The sequence below is a fragment of the Hoplias malabaricus genome, chromosome Y (genome assembly GCF_029633855.1).
Source record: "Hoplias malabaricus isolate fHopMal1 chromosome Y, fHopMal1.hap1, whole genome shotgun sequence".
Lineage (NCBI taxonomy): Eukaryota > Metazoa > Chordata > Actinopteri > Characiformes > Erythrinidae > Hoplias > Hoplias malabaricus.
The window spans coordinates 74,804,289-74,829,744 of record NC_089820.1 but is presented as its reverse complement, the minus strand read 5'-3'; the positions used below and the strand labels follow the sequence as shown (position 1 = coordinate 74,829,744).

Genomic DNA, 25,456 nt, shown 5'->3' with positions numbered 1-25,456 from the left:
CACACAGTGTTTCTTCTTAAATGAAAGCTATTCATAGATAGTTTGTAGTTTGTAGTGGGCATTAACAGCCTCTATTATTTTGGGATGGCTTGACACTAGACTTTTGAATATTGCTGTGAGCATTTGATGGCAACTACAAAAGCAGCGGTAAGATCAGCACGGATGCTGGCTGATTATTCAGTTTGGCTGGCTGATTACTTTAAACCTCTTGCCCAGTTTTGGCACTGGAGATGGTGCCTACCTACAAGTGGATCAGGCACAGCAGGGCTATTCGAGTTTTTAATGCTGTGTCCACTCATTGTCCACTAATCAGAAACACATACCTTGTTGATTGACCTTGTAGATACAAAGTCAGAGTCCTTAACTCTTGTGTTGTTAGTCCTTCATTAGTGGACACAGGTTGGTGGACAATCCTCAGTCCAGCAGTAACACTGAGAAGTTTAAAAACTCCAGCAGCAATGCTGTGTCTGATCCACTTTCACCACATCACACACAATCACCACCACCACCAGAAACAGGTTGAAACAAAGCTAAGAAAAATGTGAAGCGCAACAAACCGACTAGAGTCTCTAATTGTAGAACTACAATGCTCTCCTGTAGTGTAGAATCAATGTAGAAACAAGTTTGTGGATTTAATGTTAAGACTGATCGGTGTATAGTTTATTACAGAGGAAAATAAGATCCTGAAAACAAATCATATGCTAAATTAGCCTCCAACACAAAACTGCCCACTGCAAGGCCAGGCTGTCTTGGGACAGAGGCCTTTTCTCTTTATTGAATCCCATTATGAACTGAAATATGAATTCATATTCCAGGCTGGTGCACTGATTGGGTCATTTGCATTGCTTATGAGCATGAGGTGAGACCTTGGACACTCTGCTTCTGAAAGCAAATGTGCTGCGCTGAGTGGAGCGAAACGAAGGGAATTAGCCAATTAGCATCTTCCAACATGATAGTCTCAGTTTAAAAAATGATATCAACCACTGAAAGTACGGATGCTTTATTACCTGGACTTTGTGCTGACTTCATGGCAAGTGCTCGCTCCATAAATCCTCCTGCTTTAGCTGATTAGCATCACTATGGCTACACACCATCCACTTTATTGGAAGCACTTGCTGACCATTTTATTAGCCCCACCTATTTTAGTTAGGTCCACTATGTGCAGTGTTAGGGAACAGTCTTTTATTTCATTTCCAGTCATAGTGGCCATTAACTACACATTCATTTGTAATCAGCAGCAAAGTAGAAACATGTTTACAAGAAGCCTGTAACACTAAGCAGGATATCTACCAGTATTTAAAGTACTCAAATTAATATTTCACCCTTCTAATCTTAATCTAACCCCCCCATGGTTAAGATACTTAAACACAGTTATGGGTCTTTACTAAACACCTGCAAAGTGCACAGCAGTGAGGAGCGAGGAGTAGAAGCTCTGGTTTTTAGCCGTTTTCACTCTGTTCTCTTATATCTCCATTCTCGTTTTCTCAGTTTTTATTCAGTGCTCTAACCTCTCTGTGCTGTACCACAGTACAGTACCGTATGCAATTTCTTAGCTGTCCTGTAACTCCTTCATCTAACCTCTAGACTGCTACTGACCAGGGCTTTCTAATAAAGTGGGCAGTGCATGTGCATCTAAAATAATCTCAGACTCGTCCTCACCATTGTACAGGGTAGTCGATGAGTCAGCCGTCAGTGAGATAAGAATCTGATGATGTAGTAGAGTTCACTGTGATCGCGCTGTCATGGAAACAATAAGGCGATCAAAGTCTGTGTCAGATTTAGAGACTTCAGGATTAATGGAAATGAAATTAAATGAATGGCTGTTACTACATGCTTCACAATCTGTCTCTGACTGCCAGCAATTCACTGACCACCACCACTCGGCTGATGGAGCTGTCGAAGTTTGTGGTCATTAATCAGGACTAATAGAAGGGTTGTGGTGCTGTACACTGACCGGCCAAGTCTCCTTTCACATGAATCTGGACAGTGGGGTTTAAGTCCAGCTGTGAAGGCTTGAAGGCAGGCTGAGATTTGGAAGAGGCTTACCCCCACTATTGGCTCCTATATTAACAAGCTGTAATTGTTTGGACAGTAGATGATTGCTGGAAAAACAGATAGCAATGACTGCAAAAACAGAACTTTAGACATTTGAACAAATTTGATTCTTGATTGGTTTGTTCCAAAAAAGCTTGATTTGTGACATCAATATTTAATAATCACAGGCTGCCACTTGGTGCTACTGACTAAGCACTGGCCATGTCATTGGGACATCACTGGTTCAATTCCCAATGGCATCTGAGGACAGGTGTCGAAGAGATTGCAATTGACCCCCACCCCACCCCCCAGTGTAGGTGTCTTGGCTTGGGATCTGTGCAGAAGGCGTTCTCCTGAAGCACATTGAGCTGTCCAGAGGCATTAAATTCTGGTGGTGGCTGGTTTCAGCTTCCAAGCTGCGTGACAATGTGTGTGTGATTGGGGAAGTCCTAGCCACAAGGTGTAATTGTGAAAGTAACACTAGGTAGATTTACCTTCAAACTACAGCTTTAAAACAGGGAGAATAGAGCGTTTGTCGTTGCTACTCTGGGCTCAGAAACAGCATTTTGTAACTCTGGGGGAGGGTATTATTTTACTTTTCGCTTTGATTTTACACACAGATTTCTGATTACGCACAGTGCACTTAAACTGCTGGATTTTTCATGGGAAATATTTGACCAAAAGATCTTATTTTTAGACTCTTTTTGTTAAAACACTTCTTGTGAAAAAGAATATTTTATTTGCATTTTCCCAGTGTGTGACTAATGACCACATAGAATACATTGTCAGCCCTTCATTGACTTGAGGCTATATTTGCATAAAGATGACTCTGAGATTATTATTGGCCTTTTTTTAAGAGGCCAGGATTGGAAAAATGTTTCCAAAAATGACGGGAATTGATGTTTACTGCCAAGTTAAGCCAGAACCGTACACTGACTTTACGATTTCGCTTTAATCTGACACTTCTAAAAATGACTCAGCTAAACTGACAGGACTAGACTGGATTTCTTAAACCGCAGAAGGGGTAAACAGTCTTACATTTACTGGAGATGTCTGATGTTTCTAAAAATAACACCCAAAGTGCTGTCAAATTTGCAGGAGCATCCTGCAAGGAGCTGCCCGCTGGTGCCCTTGTCAGGGCGAATACAGGACGGTTGCAGGATGGAGGCATCACTCCATCACAAGCGCAGCCAGAACTCACCTTGGACTGACAGAGAGAGGGGAACTCTCAGTGGACCGTACGAAAAAAAGGACTTACCTGAGTCTGGAAGTGTCCCAGATGATCACCTGCAGACAGCAGCAGCAACACGTGCCTCTTTGCTTTTCTCAGAAGACTTTAGAAGCAATATTCTGGTGTCATTGCTTTTAGACGTACTATATACACGGATCTGCTAAATCATTAAAAGGACCTCCTTGTCCATTTCATCAGCTCCACTGACCATTGAGGTGCCCTTTGTAGTTCTACAATTAAAGACTAAAGCACATTTGTTGTTCTGCATACTGCATTAGCCCCCTTTCATCCTGCTCTTTAGTTCTCAGGACCCTCACAGAACCAACAGAGAACAAGTATGATTTGGATGGTGGATCATACTCAGCACCGCAGTGCAGTGACCTGGTGGTGGTGTATTAGTGTGTGCTGTGCTGTTTCTAGTGGATCAGACACAGCACTGCTGTTGGAGTTTTTAAACCCCTCAGTGTCACTGCTGGACTGAGAAGACTGAGAAGGGCATTGAATGTAGGATGTTTCCTATTGGTTTGTCCTTTTCTACAGAGATAATACCAGCTGTGTGTGTACAGAGGGAAGAGGTGTACAGTATCCAGACTGTATTACAAAAAGGTGATACGTTACCACTCCTTGCTGCTTATTGAATTGTCGATGGTGATCAAGGTTGCGATACAGATGGAGCAGATAGCGAACAGGTCATAAATGCTGGAATATTCCCTTAAGGCCAGTTTACACTACAGCACTCCTGCTCTCATTGATTTCGATCAGAAAAGATTGAATCTGCTCTGTGGACAAGAGCAAACTGGCACAGCTCCACAGTCTTTATCAGATTCAGCAGGAGCTTATCAGCACTCACACTGTATTTTCTATATCTATACGTATCTATACATTATCCAGCCCTTATTATACTGAGGACAAATTTACAAAGAAAATGAATAAGACTGGACTGAACCCGCTGATGTATTTGTAAACTATAGTAGTTGGTGGGCCTGAGTATTCAAATCAAAGAAGGTCATAATGTTTTATTCATGTTTTGTTTCCAGCTCTTTTTAACCTCATCCCGGTGGGACTAAGGGTGGTGGCCATCCAGGGAGTTAAAGCTGGTTTCTACATTGGCATGAATGGAGAAGGGTTCCTCTACAGCTCGGTAAGTCCTGTTCTTCCTCTTTATCTTCAGTGTTATTACAGATGTGTCATGTTATTATTATTATTATTAGTAGTAGTAGTAGTAGTCTTCGCAGTAGTATTGTATTTTAGGTGCTTGTTTAGATGCTCTATGTTGAAAATACATCCAAATCCTGTAGCAGCTGCATATGAGCCTAATATCAACATGCACAATGCCAAGTGTCGGTAAGAGAGGTAGGAAGCCCCCCAGCACTGGAGTGATGGAGTGATAGATCTCTAACTAATATGTATCTGGTGAGTTAGAGTGAGAATTGATCACGAAAACATCAAGGCCATCAGATCTTCACAGCAATGTTCCATAAGCCTTTTCAGAAGAGTAGATGTTGTTACTGCAGCAAAGGAGTACAACAAACTCACTGCTGATACCCTACATTTCAGAAGAAATGCTATTATTTCATATTATTAGAATTGCAAATATTATTATTATTATTATTATTATTATTATTATTCTTTTTTATCAACATGACAAAAACATAAAAATGAAACCAACCTGGGCATGTGAAATACAGTGCATGCACCTGGAAATTCATTATTAATATGCATTTCCATCTAGATTTATAACATCTTATTATTCACGATCAAGGCGAATGGCTTTTATATATCCCCTGGTTCACTTTGTGCATTTACACCTCCTCCATTTTCTCAGGTTGCATTAGCATATATGCTTCTCAAGCAAAACTGCAGAGGTACCCAATCGTTAACCATTTAATTCAATACCCCAGCACCTGCAGATTCTGGTATTAGCCTCCACGGAGCTATGGGAAAGTGGGGGCAGCGTAGGGTTAACTGCCAAACGGGCGGCTTTCTCCCTGTGGGTTTGAGCTGAGTTATGGTGGATGACAGGCATATGCTCCCACCACTCTGTCGGCAGCAGAAACGTTGGTGGGAATGTGTCGCAGTGAGCTACCGCCGCTGATGACTTATATAATGGCCGGCTGCACAACTCTTAATCCTGTTAAAGACTATCCGCGAGGAGGAGAGTAATTTCATTTCCTTTAGCCACTGGATTCAACGCTCAGATCAATTCCAGGAGTAAACTGTGTCTCTAAATGGACGGAGGCGTCCTATTCATCAATAAAAACTAATGAAGTCGTAATCAGCGATGACCAGTACTGTCAAAGTGGACAATACTGTGTGCAGTTTCAGGAGAAAGATTATCCCTTTACAAAGGCAGTTTAAACTAGGCCTGTGTGACTGAGAGAGAGAGAGAGAGAGAGAGAGAGAGAGAGAGAGAGAGAGAGAGAGAGAGAGAGAGAGAGAGAGTGTATGTGTGTGTGTGTGTGTGTGTGTGTAAAACTGGTTGAATGTGTCAGTGACTGGGTGAATGTGTGAAACTGTCCAAAAGTGTGAGTGTGTGAGTGACTGGGTGAGTGTGTGAAACTGTCCACAGGTGTGTGAGAGTAAGTGACTAGGTGAGTGTGTGAAACTGTCCACAGGTGTGAGTGACAGGGTGAATGTGTGATGCCCTGTGATGGATATGGTCAGGACTGTACCAGGTGTGATTCTGCCTTGTGCCTAATAATTCTCAGTCAATTCTGGACCAAGCCCAACCCTGATTAAGATGATATGCTTACAGAAAATGAATGGATGAATTACTGAATAGATGGATGAATGAATGAATGAATGAATGAATGAATGAATGAATGAACAAGTAAGTGAGCGGACGGATGGAAGAATGAAAGGATGGATGTATTTGTGAATGAATACCTGACTGAGTGAGTGAGTGAATGAATGAATATTTTTCATGAATAGTGACTGTAAATATTTGGAGAAGTGAATTAAGTGCAACATTCTTTTTTTTCCCTTTTCCCCATTGAAACAAACATAATGGACTCTGGTTGCTTTCTAGTCCTTGTGTTTTTTCTGAGAGTGAGAGGAAGGGAAGTCCCTTTTGAAATGTGTCTTTGAAAAAGCTAAAAAGAGGTTTTAATTAAATGGAAGCAGAAAAAACACTTCTGTTTGCCATATGGAGCAGCTCTCTCCAGACCTGCTCCATGGGAAATTAATATGCTAAAACAGAGAGAAAATCAGAGGGGATGGCAAAACCTACTGCGAGTTTGTTCAATATTTACCAACAAGACTGAGGGCTGCAAAGTCTTAAAACAAACAGGATGAAGAGGGCGGAAATGGAGGACGCTGTGGAGTTTCCAGCATGCACTGTGTCTGAACACTAATGGCCACCTGTGCATTAATTTTCTTCCAAATTGAAGGACATTAGTAGGAACACTCTGCTGTTCCTGTAGTCTCAGCCTTTAAGCCTTTTGAGAGCGCTCCATCACTCTTTAAGCTCATGAACAGCTACAAGCCCTATGACCCCAGTAGTCGAATTCACCAATGCGTCCGCAGCCTTTCAGACATGGAGTTTATTTCTGTTGCTCATTTTGTCTGGCTGTGCTGCTGGAGCTCTTGACACTAACCATGATCCTCTTAACACTTCCGAAACAGCAAGAGCTCAGCATGTAGCCTTTTCCAGTGTGCACTTAAAAAGCCAGAATATATCTGTCAGTCTGATCAGTCTGATTAGTATTCACATTTTGTACACGCTCACAGTACACATTATTCTCAAGATTCATTTACTGCCATCAGTGCACATGAAATAGGAATATAGTGTATGATGGCATGCTTTTCTTGCAAGGAAATTCAAATGGCAAGAAGAATTCATTATATGGACAATTTTGAAAAGTTGGTAAACTTTCCCTTCAAGGCAAATTGTATTTTATTTTTAGTCTGTTCTTAGACAGACACACAGGAAGACTGATAGATAGATAGATAGATAGATAGATAGATAGATAGATAGAAAGAAATCTAGACTGTCATTGTTGATAAGGGTTTCCTGACTTGTGACTATAACACATTGAGACTTGCGAGGACAGTGCCGTTTCTAATCTTTTGGCCCACGTCTCAGTTGTGTTTGTAAACACAACAGATACATTTTTTTGTTCATGTGAAATATCAATAATAACTCTGGCCTCAAAGGGTTAATCATGTGAGTTGAAATGGTTAAGTCATCAACTCCAGCTTCAGGTCGTTCAAAGACACACACCCTTTCCACACACGGTACACACACTGTTCAGTGGAAAGCTCCGGCTGTGCACAGTGTCCATCACTGTCCTGTTCTCCCTGAATCCAGCTGTGCTCACATTAGACAAGCAGCTTGGCCTCTTCTTTTTTGTTGCTGTGAAACGCACCATCCAATCAGGATCCTGCAAGCTCGCGTGGCCGAGCTGTGTGTTTAGTATTCTCCTCCAAGCACGTTGAGGCTCCATTTTGAGGCAGCAAACAGAAACACATGCTGTTCTGGGATTTTAAAGCATAGTAAGTGTAGATTACATACCTGATAGGTCTCTGTCGTCATGTGACGTGGTGAGAATTGTTTTTATATTTATACTAAAGTACTGGGCAAATGTCAGAGACCACCCTTTATGTGTTTCAAACAAACAAAGCCCAGCACTGACAGCCTTCATCTTTGAGGTTTCATCCTCACTTCAGATTTTAGCACATTCTTCCACCGTGAGGCAAACACCTCAGCATTGTGTGTCTGAAAGGATGTGTAAATTGGTGTACAATAAAGTGGCTGTATTTCAGTGATGGGAAGGTGCAAACGCCAGCTTAGGACATAAAGCAATTCAGGAAAGTGTGAGATCACAGCAGAAATCTGTCCTTCGTGACGTCCAAGAAATGGATGAGTGGAATTCTAATGATATTAAAATTGGGATGGGATTTGAATGGAGTGCCGTGCGGAGTGTGATGGGCTTGTGCAGGACCGTCATTTCCTTTGCACCAGAAGGACATGCATTTTTATTAGGCTTTTTCTTAGAGCTTATTTTGATAGCCCCCACTGTCCTTCCCCTATTTTTCTCATCTCCCCTCAGTGCTGCTCAGTTCAAATTCAATTCCAATCCTGAGGAGGATTTGGAGAAATGGACCCGATGAGGAATGTAAATCTGTGACGTCTGAAAATGAACTGGCGAACGTTTAATGAAACCTTTATCTCCCTGATGCATATCTGATGAAGAAATACAGCATTCACTTCACTTTCCTCATCAAACCCCCTGTAAATTCTCTCCAGACTTTGCATCCTCACTCTCATAAATAAAGGCTGGATCTGGATGACTGTAAAGCGTGCACCAGTGCAGACGCTCACGTTGCATTGTTTGGCTGCAATGGCACACCTCTGCAACAAAACGAATGTAAATAAAAAGCCCCCTGCACCAGCCTCCTACCTCCACCTCGTGACCATCTACACAATTAACTCCTTCACACCTCAGTCACAGCTATAGGGCCCTCTTCAGAAGGCCTGCAGCTGTTCTTTCTTACACTGTCAGATACAAGCTGTGTGAATGTACCTTTAAACATACAAAAGTTATGTTAAGTTCAAGGTGTGTCCCCTGAAGGTGCATTACCTTCTATTTTCCAGAAGGAGAGGTGAATATTTATAATCTTTAATGACAGAACTGTGCAAAAATAATAATGATAAAAATTAATTCTGGATTCTGTGGTGCCCTTGAGGGTACCACCACATTGACAGCTTTTCTGAGAGGGTATTTGTGGAGGAAGAAGTGTGCCCACCCACTTTTGCCAAAGCCCAGTTAAGGGTCCATTTCTGATCTGAGATTTATGAATGTTACCTTACACTAAAGAGATGCTGAAAACACTGAGGCTAATACTGAAGCTAATGCCTGTTCTTAGCTAAGCCCTGTGATGGTGCTGTGTTACAGCTTCCACATTATCAGGACAGTGATGTTCACTGTCAGAGCTGTACTCTGGCTTCTTCTGTAGAAATGGGTTGGAAAGTGCCGATGCAGAGATGCTGCTGTCGTCCTCCAGGGGGGCAATTACTCAGGGAAGTTTCCCCCCTCTGATCCAGCTCATTATCTGGGCCTCTCTGGAGACACGCTGAGAGGAAGCTTTCGGTTTTCTGCTCCGGGAGATTTGAGAAGCTCTGCCTTTTCCTCCTCTTCCAGCTTTAATGATGCAACTCTTCCTCCACCTCCAAAAATAAATAAATAAGTAAAACAAGAAAACTTTGATCCTACCAGCTATGGATTTATCTGAATTTGGGAAAGATTTAAACACAACACAAGTTCATTCACTCATTGTCTGTAACCGTTTATCCAGTTCAGGGTCACGGTGGGTCTGGAGTCTACCTGGGATCACTGGGCACAAGGCAGGAACACACCCTGGAGGGGGCGCCAGTCCTTCACAGGGCGTCACACACCCACACCTACAGACACTTTTCAGTCGCCAATCCATCTGCCAACCTTTGGTAGAAGCACACGGAAGAAACCCACGCCGACACTGGGAGAACACACTAAACTCCTCACAGACAGTCACCCGAAACAGGACTTGACAACACAGGTTCTAACACTAAAATGGCCTTGTTCATGATGATAATGACACACAGATTGAAATGAAATTAAATGGGAAGCTCTAGAGCAGCTGAACATGAACTTTAAGGGTATTGCTGTAGGCATTCTTTACAGTGTTGCAGCATGTAGTACCTCTACTAGACTAGGACTACTAGGACTACTCATCTATTTCAGTTCACTAATGCTGTCAAAGTGGTCATAGTCACCAAATCCTCACAGCAATGTTCCAAAATCTAGTCCAAAGCCTTCACAGCAGTGTAGATGTTCTTACGTCAGCCAAGGAGGATGAAATACATATTAATATCCTTAATTTCAGAAGACATTGGAGGAGTAGATGTCAAACAGCCTTTGGACTTTCAGTCTATAACACATAACAATGCATTTCATTGTGATAGTGCTTGACTTTCTCTGATCTCCAGTGATCACTGCCACCTTCATTCAATGAGTTTTGAAATGAAAGGCTGTGAGGAGTTTGGTGTGTTCTCCTGTGCCCGCAAGGGTTTCCTCCGGGTGCTCCGGTTTCCTCCCACAGTCCAAAAAACACACGTTGGTAGGTGGATTGGCGGCTCAGAAGTGTCCGTAGCTGTGAGTGTGTGAGTGAATGTGTGAGTGTGTGTCACCCTGTGAAGGACTGGCGCCCCCTCCAGGGTGTATTCCCGCCTTGCGCCCAATGATTCCAGGTAGGCTCTGGACCCACCACGACCCTGAACTGGATAAGCGCTTACAGATAATGAATTAATGAATGAATGAAATCAAAGGCTGACACAAGATGAATGAATGAGTGTATTATATCACAGGCCTGCTTTTAAGCTGGTATTGTCTATACCTCCATGTGGTCAAGTGACCACATTTCATGTCCAAATAGGGATATGAATAAATGTATCTTGCCTTCAGCCACAGTTTATATTCAGATAGCTTTATATGCAGAGAGAAATAGCCACATAAATATATTATATTACCATACCTGAACATTAAAAATGAGGAGTAGTACTAAGACTTTGAACAGAATCACAGGGAACAGAAATGTGGTCAGTGATGGACAAAAATATGAGCTGAAAATTTGCATTCATTCTCCAGTCTTTAAGCAGTGAAAACCTGACCAGTGTTTGTCCGTTACACATGTCCTTTTCAGATTCACAAACATCATGACATTTGACTCTGAGCAGATGATACGTGTCTTAGATGTTAATCACTGATCAGGACTCCCTTCTGGAACAGTTACTAAACACGAGAGAGTGCAGCTGCCTTATGAATAAGTTCATGCTAACTTTGAGTGCGCATGTATGAGTGAGTGAGTGAGCATATACATATGTTGTATGTAAGTGTGTATGCGGGTGAGTATATATGTAACTGAGTGGGCTACTAAGCAAGTACGAATCAGCATGTAGGTGAGTGAGTATGTGAATGTGAGTGTATGCACTGTATGTGAGTATGTTGTAGAGTGTATGAGTGACTGAGCGAGTGAGTATGTATGAATGCATGTATTTTAATTTTGTATTTTTATAATAACTTTGTAAATATGGACGGAGGACCTAAGTCACAGAGTGAAGCTTCAGAAGGGGAAACCAGGTGAAGTTTGTGGTGTGTGGTGTCTTTATATGAAGACAACCCCTCTTTGCTTTAAGCTCCTAAAAAGATTACATTACACACTCTGGCGCCTGTCCCATGCAGAACTCAGAGAGCCATAAATCCATGCGGCCCAGGGCTGTGTGCTCTTATTTTGGAGCTAAATGTCAGACTTCAAGGCGTTTTACCTTAAATAGCATGACTTCACATCAATAAAACTCACGCATAAATCACTCTAAAAGAGCTCGAAGGAAATGAGACGCTGAAAGAGTGGCGCATCGACCGTATTATTAAGCTCTGACTCCTGGTGACCGTATGGACTGTGTTTTTTCCCGTATATTCCATGTTCGTTTTGCATCTTCATGCTTCTTACAGACTGGGTGTATACATCCGTATCTGCACACTTCTATATCTTCGGTCTTTCATTAGTGGTAAAGTTAGTTGTCTTTGCTCACTTTCGAACTCTGGTTTTCTTCATACTGAGCTCTGCTTTTCCCTCTGGTTTTATGTCTCTTTAATATCCTTCAGACCTTCCTGGCTTTCCAGGAGAGCCTGATTTGTATGATATTATATGCTTATTTCACTTTCCACAATCATCTACCTCCAGTCTTGATTCCCTTATTATATTCCTCTACGTAATAACTGAGGTGTGATTGGTGTATTGGTGTAGATCTGTTGGTATAATCCAGTTACATGCTGCACATTTGTTGTGACTGAAGTGACTCCCAAAGACTCTAATGTGCTTTGTCAGTCTAGAAACGTGCAGCTATCATTCATTCATCAATAATTAGATGTTTATTATACAGGTCAAACAGGAGTAGTGATAGAGTGCAGCCTTGTCTGGTGCCTCAATCTGTTAAAATCCATGTGGCTAGTTTGTCCATTGTCTATCATGACTGTAGCTGCTTGAGGAGTGTAAGTTAGGACGAACTGACAGAGATAAAAACACTGATTAAAGTGTTTTTTAAACAGTATTACTCATGTGGAATTGACCATGTCAGTGTGCTTAGCTCTGGAATCTGTCATTTGAAACATGCTATTTGTAGCTATTTGCTGTGGAGTTTGTTGGCAGTCGTGTTGATGCTGGTTTGCAGTGTTAAACTGCTGGATTGCGTAGGGTTTCCAGGCTCTGGAGTTTTTCCCCTCTATTATTTATGATACGTTCGCTCTGACCTACTTTGCAGTGAAGAGGTAACCACAACTCTCTCTGTAGTTTAAAGGCATCTATCTTTAACTAAAACACAAGAGCATTGTCCAACATTCATCACATCCACTCAGAGCCACGCATCCTTGTGGAGTCAGTCTTTTTATTCTCTCTTTTCTCTCTCATCTGCACGTGATTTCACATGTACAGAAACTGTGTTTAGGTTAAAATGCCCTCCAACCAAACACAACCCCACACCCACACACACTCTCTCTAATCCCTGCTCTCAGTTCAGTAGAAGGAGATGCCGCTACTACATTTTAGCCTAAAGCAATGGAACCTAATAAATATCCTGTGAAGTTGTGGGTTATACTTCCAATAGATCGTGTGCTCATAAATGTATTAATACCTTAATATGACATACATAACAATAGCAATATCAATATCTAGCATATATAGTATATATTAATAGTATATAGCAGTATATATTGCTAGTATATAGCAATCCCATAGCAATATCTAGTATAATTGTATGCATAATCCATCATAAACAACATGACTTTACATAGTCAGATTAAATATATGTTCATAAGTTGTAGACCAGACTCTTGTTATAGTGCATTATAATGTTTACAGCAGAGGTATTTTTTTAAAACTAGGGTTCTCCAGAGAACAAAATTTGAATATGTCTGGTAGACAGAGTTCTATTATATTGTATTAGCATATACTCTCATGTATGCTGTGTAATTATATCAACTTCTGAGTTACTGAACAGGCTTTCATTAGCAATATAATGTATCATGTTGTTTTTATAGTGATATAGAATTTTAATGGTGCAAATAATTTAAGTTATGAGGTTTTAAAATGCTAGAGTTGTGTAAATGGGTAAAATATAAACATAGAGGAACAACAGGGCTCTTCTGAAATCCTTTAAAGAACTTCATCATGCTGTGGTTAATGCAGCTGCTCTGTGCTGCAGTAAAGCCGCTGAGGGATAGAGGGGGATTCCAGTTAAAGGCTACCGCACCCATCTCTCTCTCGCTCTTACACACACACACACACACACACACAAACACACACCCACACACACACAAACACACCCACACCCACACAAACACACACACACACACACACACACACACACACACACACACACACACTAGTATATTCCTGTTGTTATGGATAAAACAAATACATATATTTAGTTGCATACATATTTCACATATCTATCTATAGTAGACACATACGATTACCTTTAAGATTTGATGGCATTCACATAAACATTACTGGGTACTGATTTTGGATGATTAGTTCTGGATCACAAACTCCATTCCAGCTCATCAAAAATCCTTCACTTTATAGAATATAGTTCCTGTGCTCCACAGCCCAGATTCTGGGCAGATTTACACCACATTAATTGATGCTTGGCATTGGGCAATTGGGCATATATATATATATATATATATATATATATATATATATATATATATATATATATAATTATATATAGGTCCCTTATGTATCATATATATGTAAATGAGTATATATAATACGTCTGATCCCAAACCTGATCCTTTGCTTTTAAGTTTTATAAAATTATAACATGAATATATTGTAATAGGAATACACCAACACACACACACACACACACACACACACACACACACACACACAATGTGAACTTATGTCCTCAGACAAGCCCCAATCCACATTTCAGCAACACCATTATTTGCAGAGTAGGATTAATTACCTTAAAGCTAATAAAAGCTAATTGCAGCACAGCTCCCACACAAATGCACCATCTACCAGAGGCAGTAGGAAGGAAGGCATGCTATAAAATGCGCCTCAAGTAGAATGGCTGTAGAGCAAATGGCTGACTAATTATTTTTTCAGTTCGTGTTTAATTGCATGCCTCGTCTCAGGCAGATTCACCAAGCCTATTAGCCTAGCGAAGCATTTAGCATTTAGCTGGTGCAGTTCCAGTAGCATGTTCATTGATTGATGCAAGCAGCTTCTTCTGGATTGAAGAAAACCTTGGGCTTGGGCTTGATAAGGTCCTTGGCCATTGATTTTCTTTCCACTCACCCAACTCTGAAAAAGCACTTCATATTAGCCCAAATATTTGATTAAACCAGACTCATTTATCTTGTCTGTTACTGCTTCTTGTTTCAAGGTGAATTCATTTTTAAAGATCAGTTAAGCCATGGTGTATGGCCTCTATTCGTTTTTATTGTAATCATATTTCCATCAAAATTCATATATAAACAAATGCATTTTAACAAACACCACTCTTGGTGACTGTGAGGAGTTTGGTGTGTTCTCCCCTTGACCGCGTGGGTTTCTTCCGGGTGCTCCAGTTTCCCACAGTCCAAATACACATGTTGGTAGGTGGATTGGCTTCTCAAAAGTGTTCATAGGTGTGAGTAAATGTGTTGAAGGACTGGTGCCCCCTCCAGGGCGTGTTCCTGCCTTGCGCCCAGTAATTCCAGGTAGGCTCCGGACACACCGCGACCCTGAACTGGATAAGCGGTTACAGACAACGAATGAATATTTTTCAATGCACAGTGACAATATGAAAACCTTTTTTTTCAAATATGTAATTTTTTATGCCTTTACATAACTTGATTATTCAAATTTAAATATTATTTTAATATGGCTTTAAATAACTTGAAGCACACTGTTAGAAATACAAGACATAAGCTGCTGCTGTTCTCAGAACAGTGGACTGGCCCAGACCTCATCATCACTTAATCTGTCAAAATCACTTAAACTTTGAAGGTGAGGGAAAATGTCACTCCAAATTTCAAAAGCAAACACCAATTTCCTTAAATAATATGAACTGTTGAGGCACTTTCTTAGTATTTTTTTTCTGTCCCTGAAAAATGATCAAAAACATGTATGTAATAGCTGTTTTATTAAAGATCGCAAATGCTTAAGATTTATATGTAGTGCATATAAAGTGGATGTATACAAGCATCATACTGTCATATCTTATTTAAACGATCTTTAATTCCAAATTTAATCACAGACTTAGCCCTGTGTCCTCTCCAGACTTACAATGTGACTGAGGCAGCTGTCTAGACATGAGTGGTGTCTAACCTGACTCTACCTTCTGAATAACAATGACCTGTCAGACGGATCAGGGGAATAAAGGATTTGTCCAGCTTAAACATAGCTGTCCGCCTTGAATTTGCACCAATTCATCTCCGTTACTATGTCCCCTGAAGCCAATAGGTCTCTCTCTTCAGAGGATTGGTCACAGTGTGCATCTTCTCATCAGCACTAACTCAGCATACCCTTTCACTTCCGACTTCCTTCCTCCTTCCACATTCCCAATCCTATTGTTGTAAAATTCCCATATGCTTTCCTTGTAATAGAAGGATTCCCAAACATTGTCTGCACCTACAGTTTTAAATATATTCTTCTGAAATGAAGAAGTCAGTAGTGGGAGTTTGTCCTCCATTTATTGCAGTAACAGCCTTGACTGCTCTGGAAAGACTTTACACCAGATGTTGGAGCACTGCTGTGAGGATTTGATGGCATACAGCCACAAGGACATTGGTGAGGTCAGGAACTGGCACATGCTCAACTTGAAGGTACTCAAACAAAGAGCAATGTATAAACAATAAGTAGTATGAATAAAGAATAATGGAGTTAGCAGGGGTTTTTTTTTACCATAGGCTTTTTCAGGAGTGTAGGTGGGGCCTGTATAATGTTTTCCGTGATATGACACCTTTAAAATCATCTCCTGCTAAATTGTGGTTAAATAGTGCTACATTTTCTTTGTTTGTAACTGCCCTTTACAATCTCTTTTGTTGTTTTCAAGTTTTTCTCTTGGTTAAGGTGTCTGCCGAGCACCTGTTTCATTCTCAGCTTTGAATATAAATGCTTCGAATATAAATGCTTCCCAAGCCGATGAGTTCAAAAGGGCTCGGTGGGCTCCTCAGCTTGTTTATCCTCGCTTAAGTCTCACTAATGCATACAAGAAGAAGGCCTCCCATGCCTTGTTTCACAAGTAGGTCCTTTGTCTCTCCTTCAGATCGCAGTGGAATTTGAATGAAAGCCGTTTTAGCTCGTCCTCGGCTTTTCACTGGGCCTCAGAGGCCGCCGCCACGAGTAAATGGAATTCATCACACATCCATTAACAGCCAACCTCTGCAGATTGCTTTTTGTTTTTCTTCACCTCTCCTAATTTCTCTCTCTCTCTCTCTCTCTCTCTCTCTCTCTCTCTCTCTCTCTCTCTCTTTCTGATAGATCTCTCTCTTGCTGATAGATCAGGGCTCTGGATGTCAGTCAACATATTTTCACACAAATTATGTAAATTTTGGTGTTCAAAGCACATCTGAAAGTCCTCAGTGAGGGCCACCGAGGCAAGGAGAATGCAACATATAATTACTTAACCCTTCGAAGTCCAGAGTAACTGACATTTTGTTATAGCTTCCATTTACTTTGCATAATATTCAATCATTGCTTTAAGAACCACGGCACTCTACTGGCAACTTAACACCAGATGAAATATAACCCTTCCGAACCTGTAGTAAAAGTTAATATAATTTTTTTTTTCCATATCATTCTTGGTCATTTTTGTTTTTTAGGTTCATTGATTCGTTTATTGACTAATAGTCTCAGCCACAGTCGCCCATAATTACTTGGAGAGTCTGATACTTTCAGTGCAATAATCTGGCCTCATTGTTAGGATTCTGCCTGTTGTGTTCAGATGGGCTCCCTGTACATCAGCGTACACACACTTCTGTTTATTGTTTTGTACTGGAATTGAATCGCAAAGTGAATCGCAAAGTAATGCCAAAATTGCAGTCTTGTGATTATTCCTTTTTCATGTCAGTCTAATTTCTTTTCCTGCAGTTCTTGCCCACATTATGTGGTGAAAGTCATCAGACTCTACCTAGAAACTCTGGCAATGCATGATATTTTGAATTCAGTAACAAAAACACATATGATACAGAGGATATAGAGCTATAACCTGCAATAAAATTAGTTTTCCTTATGTTCTTCTTTAATATATAATGTAAAAAGCAATGGCCCTACAATGGAGCCATGTGGAACACCATTAACCATGTCCAGGACTCTGGATGATCCACAAAACTCACTCAATGTTTTTGGTGAGTTCTGGTAGTTATGAGAGTTAAAAACACTTTGTAAAACTTCAGTAACATCAACAATTGGACGTCTGTGGTAGTGTTAAATGCTAATGTTAATGAGATCAACGTGGACTTTAATACAATTCCAAAAGTTAAACTGTTTGAAAAGTCCTTCGTTTATGTGATATGGATAAGGAAGTGTGTGTGTGTGTGTGTGTGTGTGTGTGTCTCTGTGTGTGTGTGCATGTTAAATGTTGAGCTAAGGTTAATCAGACTTGGCTAGAGTCCTATATTCCAACTCAGCAGGACAGAATACACGCTGACCTTCTGCACCTTGTAAAAACCAGAGCGTCTGGTGCCTGACAGCATGCCACCGCTCTGAGATAACACACACACACACTCACTGACCACTGGAGAAATACACGCCGGGAAATCCCTAAGGACTCTTCACTGTCACCTCCACCCACACACTGAGCACCTTCATAAAGAGTAACTCAATTTTTTCTCCTGATCTACAGGAGATGTTCACTCCCGAGTGCAAGTTCAAGGAGTCTGTCTTTGAGAACTATTACGTCATCTACTCATCCACTATGTACCGGCAGCAAGAGTCCGGAAGAGCCTGGTTCTTGGGCCTCACAAAAGAGGGCCAGGTCATGAAGGGCAACCGGGTCAAGAAGACCAAGCCCTCTTCACACTTTCTACCCAGACCTATTGAAGGTAGGTTGATTGATAGTTTGATTGATATCTGAATATAACCTTCTGCCATTTTATATTATTTATATATTTTGAAAATAATAGCTTCCATTTCATGATGAATGAACCAATATTAAAGAATATTTTGATACAACAGTAAATGATAAATATTCCACATATTGATATATGAAACATAAGCAGCAGTAGTCATAAAACGTTATATGGTGTAAATAACTAAACTAGCATGACTTTTCAGTAGATTGAACAACATAGTGCTATCCAACATTGTAAAAGTAATCAAGCTAATTTAATAACTGTGCAAATGCAAACCACAAATCCACAGCCAGTGAATAGATTGAAGTCCCTGACCATCATGTCTCTGTGTATTTTCTGCAGTCTGTATGTACAGGGAGCCTTCGCTGCACGAGATTGAAGAGAAACAGCGCTCCAGGAAAAGCTCAGGAACTCCCACTATGAACGGAGGCAAAGCGGTCAACCAGAACTCCACATAGCAGGGCCGGAACACATACACCTACACACACACACACACACACAAACGCGCACACACACACACACACACACCCTGCCCAAGCCTGAACAACCTCGAACCATGGCAACCACAGCAACCACGGCAAGCTGGAACCACATGCTCGACAAAGACGAAAAACTCTTCAATTTTGAAAGAACTTGGATGGGATCAGTGCAAGCAAACCTATATTAATCATATCAGTCAGGACTCAAACACATATTTTATGCAAAAAAAGGGAAACAAAAATGAAAAAAAAAAACTATAAAAACAATTAAAAAAAAAAAATAGCCAAGGTCAAGCAATGGGCTGAAGGCTGATTCACAACAATAGTACTAGTGGTCATAATATTTTTTTGAATGGACGCTGTATAAACAACAACAACTACAACAACAACAGAGCTTTAAATCATTCTTATATGTTTATGCTCTTGTACCATGTTGCTGGTATTAAGGACAACAAGGATATTCTTTACTGACCATGAAGATTCTCTTATTTTTTGTTGTTGCTGAGCAAACTGGTTCAGTACATTATTATTATTATTATTATTGTTATTATTACTTTGCTATCTGCTTACACTGAATGCACATTTGCACTCTTGACAATGGAGTGTTGGTCAGCATGAATGTATCTGAGTCTACTGTAGTGTCGTTTATAAAGACTGTAATTAGGAACTGAATGATTGTAATTACAGAATGCAGTGCTGGGATTATATGGATGGGACTGTTAGAAGATGATGGTGCAGTTTGGGCAAGGGGTGGGGGGTGCTTATATATCCTGTTTATGAAACCTGACCAGGTCCAACTGGCTTTTGGATTGACTTAAAGAAGTACTTGAATGTTTTTCAGCCTAATCTCTATCTCCCACATCTACTCTCCAACCTAGACCTCCATTTATGCTGTCTTTCATTTCTTGGAATATAAATATTTATAATGCCCAAATAAGGAAATCCAGGTCTAAGTCATTTTTTTTCTCTGGAAAAAAATGAATGAAACTTGTCCCTTTAATATCCAGTGGCATACAAAATATTTCAGAGCCTTTTTGTCTTATGGAAATCACTTGAAAGTCACTGTGTCAAAATTTGAAAATGCAGACTATTTCCACTGTATGGGAATTTCACAGAAAAAAAAAGAAAAAAACAAACAATGGAAATGGTCAAAGACTGCATTAAACATTGTTAAATTATGTTTTGTTAAATCATCTTAAGGTTTCACGTAAAGCTACCTTTTTGGGAAATGAGGTTTTGTTCTGGACAAAAATTTCTACATAATTCTGCATATTATCTTCTTGGACCTATTCATTTAGTTCTTTTTGAAACAATAGAGAATCTGTCCATTACCATGTGTTGTAATTTTGTTTGTTCACAGGTTTTCTATTGTTTTCTACGTTCTGAATAACATCCACCAAATATAACAGACAGTAACAGGCAGGAATTTGTAGATTAGATGGAGATTAGGTTTTAAAACCCTGAGATAGTCCTTCAAGCTGGAGTGCTCATGTTGGTTTACTCATTCATTTTCTAAACATACTGTCTTCACAGCTTTCAGAATACCAGCTCTGGAACAAGTACAGATTGGTTATGTGTGTTTTTGTGTCCCGTCGACATGACACTCTTTCACACATCAAGCTGTGGCAAAAATGTGTAAATAGATGGAAACTGAAATTTTCAGTTCGCACTTTCCATTCAAATAATTCCACGCTCTCATCCCAGACACTTGTGCTTATTTTCTTTTCTGGTAATTTGGATTCTGAGCTGGAGCAGAGCTGACTTAAACCCAGCTTAGGGCTCAGCAGTGAAATACGATAAAGATAACCACTCTATACCTCCTTTCCCAAGCATCTCCAACTCAGGAAGCCCTAGTCTGAGGTTATAACGTTATTAGCACACCACTAGCCCTGTCCGGCCCAAAGCACAAAGACTGGCCACTAGTGTGGCCCCTAAAGGGGGCTTCCAGGCTGGAGGTATGGACAGGGTGGGTGGGTGTTGGGTCCGTGGTGGAGTTTAAAACATTATGCTATTCACCAGTCTTCCACTAGGGACAGCAGTGAGTGCTGAGCCCTCTGAGTCTACAATGACAGAAGAACGAATGAAAAATAAATGAGCAAAACTAGCAAAAGACTCAAATGCATGAATGAGGAATGCTGTGTTTCTTCTGAATCTCAAGTGGACAGGTCATTGAGTGTGGTGGCGGGGGTGGGGGGCTTACTTGGGATGATTGAAGAGACAGCAAAGAAAATTTCAGAAGAATTCTTGGAGAAGCAAGAAATGTCTGTAAAAATGTGGGTTTCCTTTTCTTGCTGTGTAAAAATATACAGAACTGTTTATTTTTCCTGTTTGCAGATGTTTTCACCTTACAGAAACACTATCATATTATGCATTATGAACTATGAAATGTACAAACAAAGAATATGCATTGATATTACAAAGCAGAATGATATTAAGGATTGTTTAAGAATAAAGGTATAATACCAAGCTTTCATTTCATGTGTCTCTGCAGTGTCTCTATGTATCTGTGATGACTGATTCAATGTCTCTGAGGTTTGTGTCCTACCCAAATAAAGGAGTACAGCTACGAAATCATTGTTCCACTGAGCTGTAATAGGGAGAACAGAGCCTCTGTCACTGCTATCACAGGTTCAGCACTGCAGAAACTGCACTATGTAGCTTCTGAAGATGGGCAGGAAACCACCCCTATTCCCTCACCCCCTCCTACTTCATCTCAGGACAGTGCTAAAAGTGAATTACAGTATACAACTGTAAGTGGTGGGGGGGGGGGGGGGGGGGGGGGGGGGGGGGCACAGTGGTGCAGCAAGCGATGTCACAGTCACACAGCTCCAGGGACCTGGTGGGTGTGGGTTCAAGTCCTGCTCCGGGTGACTGTCTGTGAGGAGTTTGGTGTGTTCTCCCTGTGTCTGTGTGGGTTTCCTCCGGGTGCTCCGGTTTCCTTCCGCAGTCCAAAAACATACGTTGGTAGGTGGATTAGCAACTCAAAAGTCCATAGGTGCGAGTGTGTGAGTGCCTTCCTGCCTTGTGCCCAATGATTCCAGGTAGGCTCTGGACCCACTGTGACCCTGAACTGGATAAGCGCTTACAGATAATGAATGAATGAATGAATGAACTGTAAGGGGAGCTCATACCAAATCTTACATGATGTTGCTTTAAACTCCAGTGGTAACAAAACACAGAAATGTCTCCTCACCATGTGGGCATGTCTCTATTTCTCTGTCATTGTGGAAACAACACAAGCAGTGCAACAGATCCCAGCTCCCGTCTACAATTACAACTAGCAATAGCTGAAGGTAGGAAGTGCACTTACCCTTTAAATATTCAAAATACGTACATGCTGGTAGCACGCTAAGACTTCATAACTATGTTTTGTGAAGGTTAATATCAGCCAGCTTCCAGGTTTCACACATCATAAAGATGTGAACCTATCAGTTGTCAGTTTACCCCACATGTAGTCACTAAGCCAAGACATTTTTTTTTGCTTCAGTTGAATGCTGGAGCTGTGAGTCAATAGTAAAAGTCACCCAAGCCTTTCCCAAAAAAATAAATCCCCAAAGTGTCTCCTACTCACTCAAACCACATGTCGATGTTCATTAAGGTTGTACAGCAATGGACAAGTAAATAGCTTTTTGGCCATTTTTTTTCTGTGACCAATTAGTGACCTTGGAATTCACACCTCGCAGAGATATTCAGTGGGAAAACATACACTAGAGAGAATGTATAGGTATTTGAATACAGATTTTAAAACAGATATTTGCAAACACAACTGCTTTATTTCCATGAAAGAAACAAGCTTAGTCCCAGCATAGACTTTGTCCAGATACTAACAGCTAACTACAAAAACAAAAAAAACAACACTAGCCTCAGAGGTCACTATAAGTGAACAAGTTGAAAAGCTGTAAAGTACAGTTCATTAAAATGTCTTTTCCCTTCGATCAAGCAGAACACTGTCCTGTGTATAATGCTGTAAATTAAAGTGGCCAGACGCCAAAGCGGTGTGTCATTTTCGGATGCCGCTCTCATGCCCTTAATTCTCCTGTTGTCATGGAAACAGACTTTTCCAGCTGAGGAGGAGGAGGATGGTGACTATCTGACTTGCTGTGGTCTGTGGCAGGTACCTGTGTGATTAAGTGCGTGTTCTAACATGGTTCAAATGGAGCGTGTCGCTCGTTGAGAATAAGTAAGTGACAAAATGCCATGTCCAGTGCACTCTGCATATTGCTAACTGCAGAAAAGGGGTGTGTTGTGCATATTTCTTGTGCACAGGCACACGTGCGTGCGAGAGTGTCTACACGTGCCTGTGTGCCCTTGCACGGGGGATAGCAAAGGAGCGAACCAAAAGGGAGCCGAGACGGGTGGGGCCTTTCCTTTTCAGAGATTTGCAGCCGTCCTCTTAGGTTTAACAGCAACCCGCTTCGGAATGAGTGAAAGTCAAGGACAGAAAGCAATAATGGGATTAGTGGATCATTATCAGAGTTTGACAGGGAGTGCTTCCAAACTTTCACTGATGTCCAAAATAAGTGTAAGCTGTAATACAAGGAAATGGTTCCCCTAGCAACCACACAAGATTGTCCCAATAAGATAAGCAGCTTTTAAAACTTTCAGTTTGAGATACTGGAAAACATCTGAGATCTGGAAAACATATCTGTGATCAACATGAACAAGATGATGAATCCTCCTTTGCTTTCACTGTTGCTCTTGTTGGTTCCAGTTTTAGCGTTTGCATGAGCCTGTCCTAAGAGGAATCTTCAAGTCAGTATAACATTTTCCTGGCCTAATTAATATAAATATGTAGGTGCCGAGAACTTCCTGGAACTAGCTTGTAACTCACTCACTCACTCACTCACATGTAACAACCACTCCACAAGGGGCACTATTTAGTGTTTTGCATTATTGACATTATATGTAACTGTCTTAGAGATGGCCTACTTTGTTGGAAAAATAAAACATTCAGATGTACTCCTCCATGTGTCTTTTTGTTTTTCACTCAGTTAGCACAAGTGTTAAAGATGCTAACACTTTCCTGAGCAGAAAACTGGATGAACGTAGCATTAGCAGCTAAGGGAGGTGGGCCCAGGTCGAATGCGATTGTCACTGATTTAGCAACAGTTGCTACATAAGAATGTGTTTGGGAAGAAGTCAGTGCTATTGTTTGGTTAGAGGCCTGATCTGTGGGGATCATCTCGACCTATGTTTGTTCTCTCTCTCAGTCTCTGAAGAGCCGAGGGAAATCCTTCTCAGCTGGAACAGAGCGGCCCTCATTAAAGAAATAATTGGTCTCCGTTCAATTAATACGGCTTCACGTGACGGCACTGAGCTTTTTGATCTCGAGCTTGGCTTCCCTCCCGGATCTTCAAGGCAGAAGCTCAAAGACGAGGGCTTTTTTTCTTCTGTGGTCGGCTTATGTTCTTTCCTTTTCTTGTAGCTGTGGGAGGAGGACGCCAGTGGGGATTGATTAAAAAACAAAGGGATTCTGAGAATGAAAAGGGTCAAGGCTCTCACAAATGTGCAATAATATTGAAATGAGAGGCATAGAGGCGCAAACAATGTGTGTGTCCTTGATTGGAACACGTGTTCATGCTAATTTAGGCTTGGGAAGAAACAGTGAACTATATACCAGTGGTTTATGGACATCTGTTTGCCCAGGATTTCTGTGGATATCTCAGTGGATAATAAGAAATTGTAGTTCTTTGAAGCAACTTTTCTGGAAAGGCTTCTAAACACTGCTTTGAGGATTTGATGGCAGCCACAAGAATATTAGTGAACCCAGATACTGATTGATAGTCTGATTAATATCACAAATGTCACCCAGAATCATCCCAAAGGTATTAAATCGAGCTCAATTGGAGTTCCACTGCTCCAAGTCCTGGTGCTGGTTAAACAACACTTGACATTGATCATGTTGACCTTTGGCTCATGTGCAGTTGCTCCACTGTATCCCATTCTATTAGAAAAAAAACATTTCTATGTGAATACAGCAGTGGATGCACCTTAAAGTAGCTGAAACCACTCATTAGCTCCAACTTTTGCACGAGACGTGTAGAAATACACAGAGAAATGTGAGCTTAAAACTTTGTAAAAAGTGAAAAGTAAGATTCTTTCCCTTGTGCTGAAGTTTTTACGCTCCACTGGGATTTTTTTCTCCCAGAATAGAAGCGAGTGACAGAACAAAGCTTAGCCTGTCTGCTTCGGTTCATGCTTTAGCAGCTTCACATCAACCTCTCCACTCCGTTCTTCTGTCTGGCAGCAAGCAGACAGAAAGAAAGCCTCCGAGCTCCTGTCGTTAAGCTTTTCAGTCACACCCTACACTTGACAACTCGTCCAAATTATGATAATTTCACTGACGCATAAAGAAAGACTGAGTTATATATAATAAGACTAAAAAACACCGGGCTCATGTATCTTATTAAAAACAACCGTATACGTTTAGTCTAAGTTGACTGTTGTTAAAAACTCTTCTCTCTTGTGTCCCAGTCTGACAGAAAATGAAGGGGAAAAGTCAAATGCAGGCAGTTGTTTTCATTGTTAAACACCTGGAAATAAGCAAGTTACGTTTGCAAAGGCCTGGTCTATTTTGATTTATAATGGTGCCCTCTTGTGGAGAATCT

At 40.9% G+C, this 25,456-nt stretch overlaps 1 protein-coding gene across 2 annotated transcripts in view; it reads left to right on the top strand.

Annotated features, from left to right (window-relative positions):
- LOC136679048 (fibroblast growth factor 12) overlaps positions 1–21,310 on the top strand; it is a 35,858-nt gene extending 14,548 nt beyond the window's left edge. For both annotated transcript variants that reach the window (XM_066657321.1, XM_066657320.1), the window contains 3 exons: positions 4,303–4,406; positions 18,141–18,339; positions 18,712–21,310. In XM_066657321.1, the coding sequence (XP_066513418.1) occupies positions 4,303–4,406; positions 18,141–18,339; positions 18,712–18,827 (419 nt within the window). In that variant the 3' untranslated portion in view covers positions 18,828–21,310. The remainder of the gene's footprint in view (positions 1–4,302; positions 4,407–18,140; positions 18,340–18,711) is intronic.
- The last annotated feature ends 4,146 nt before the right edge of the window (positions 21,311–25,456 follow it).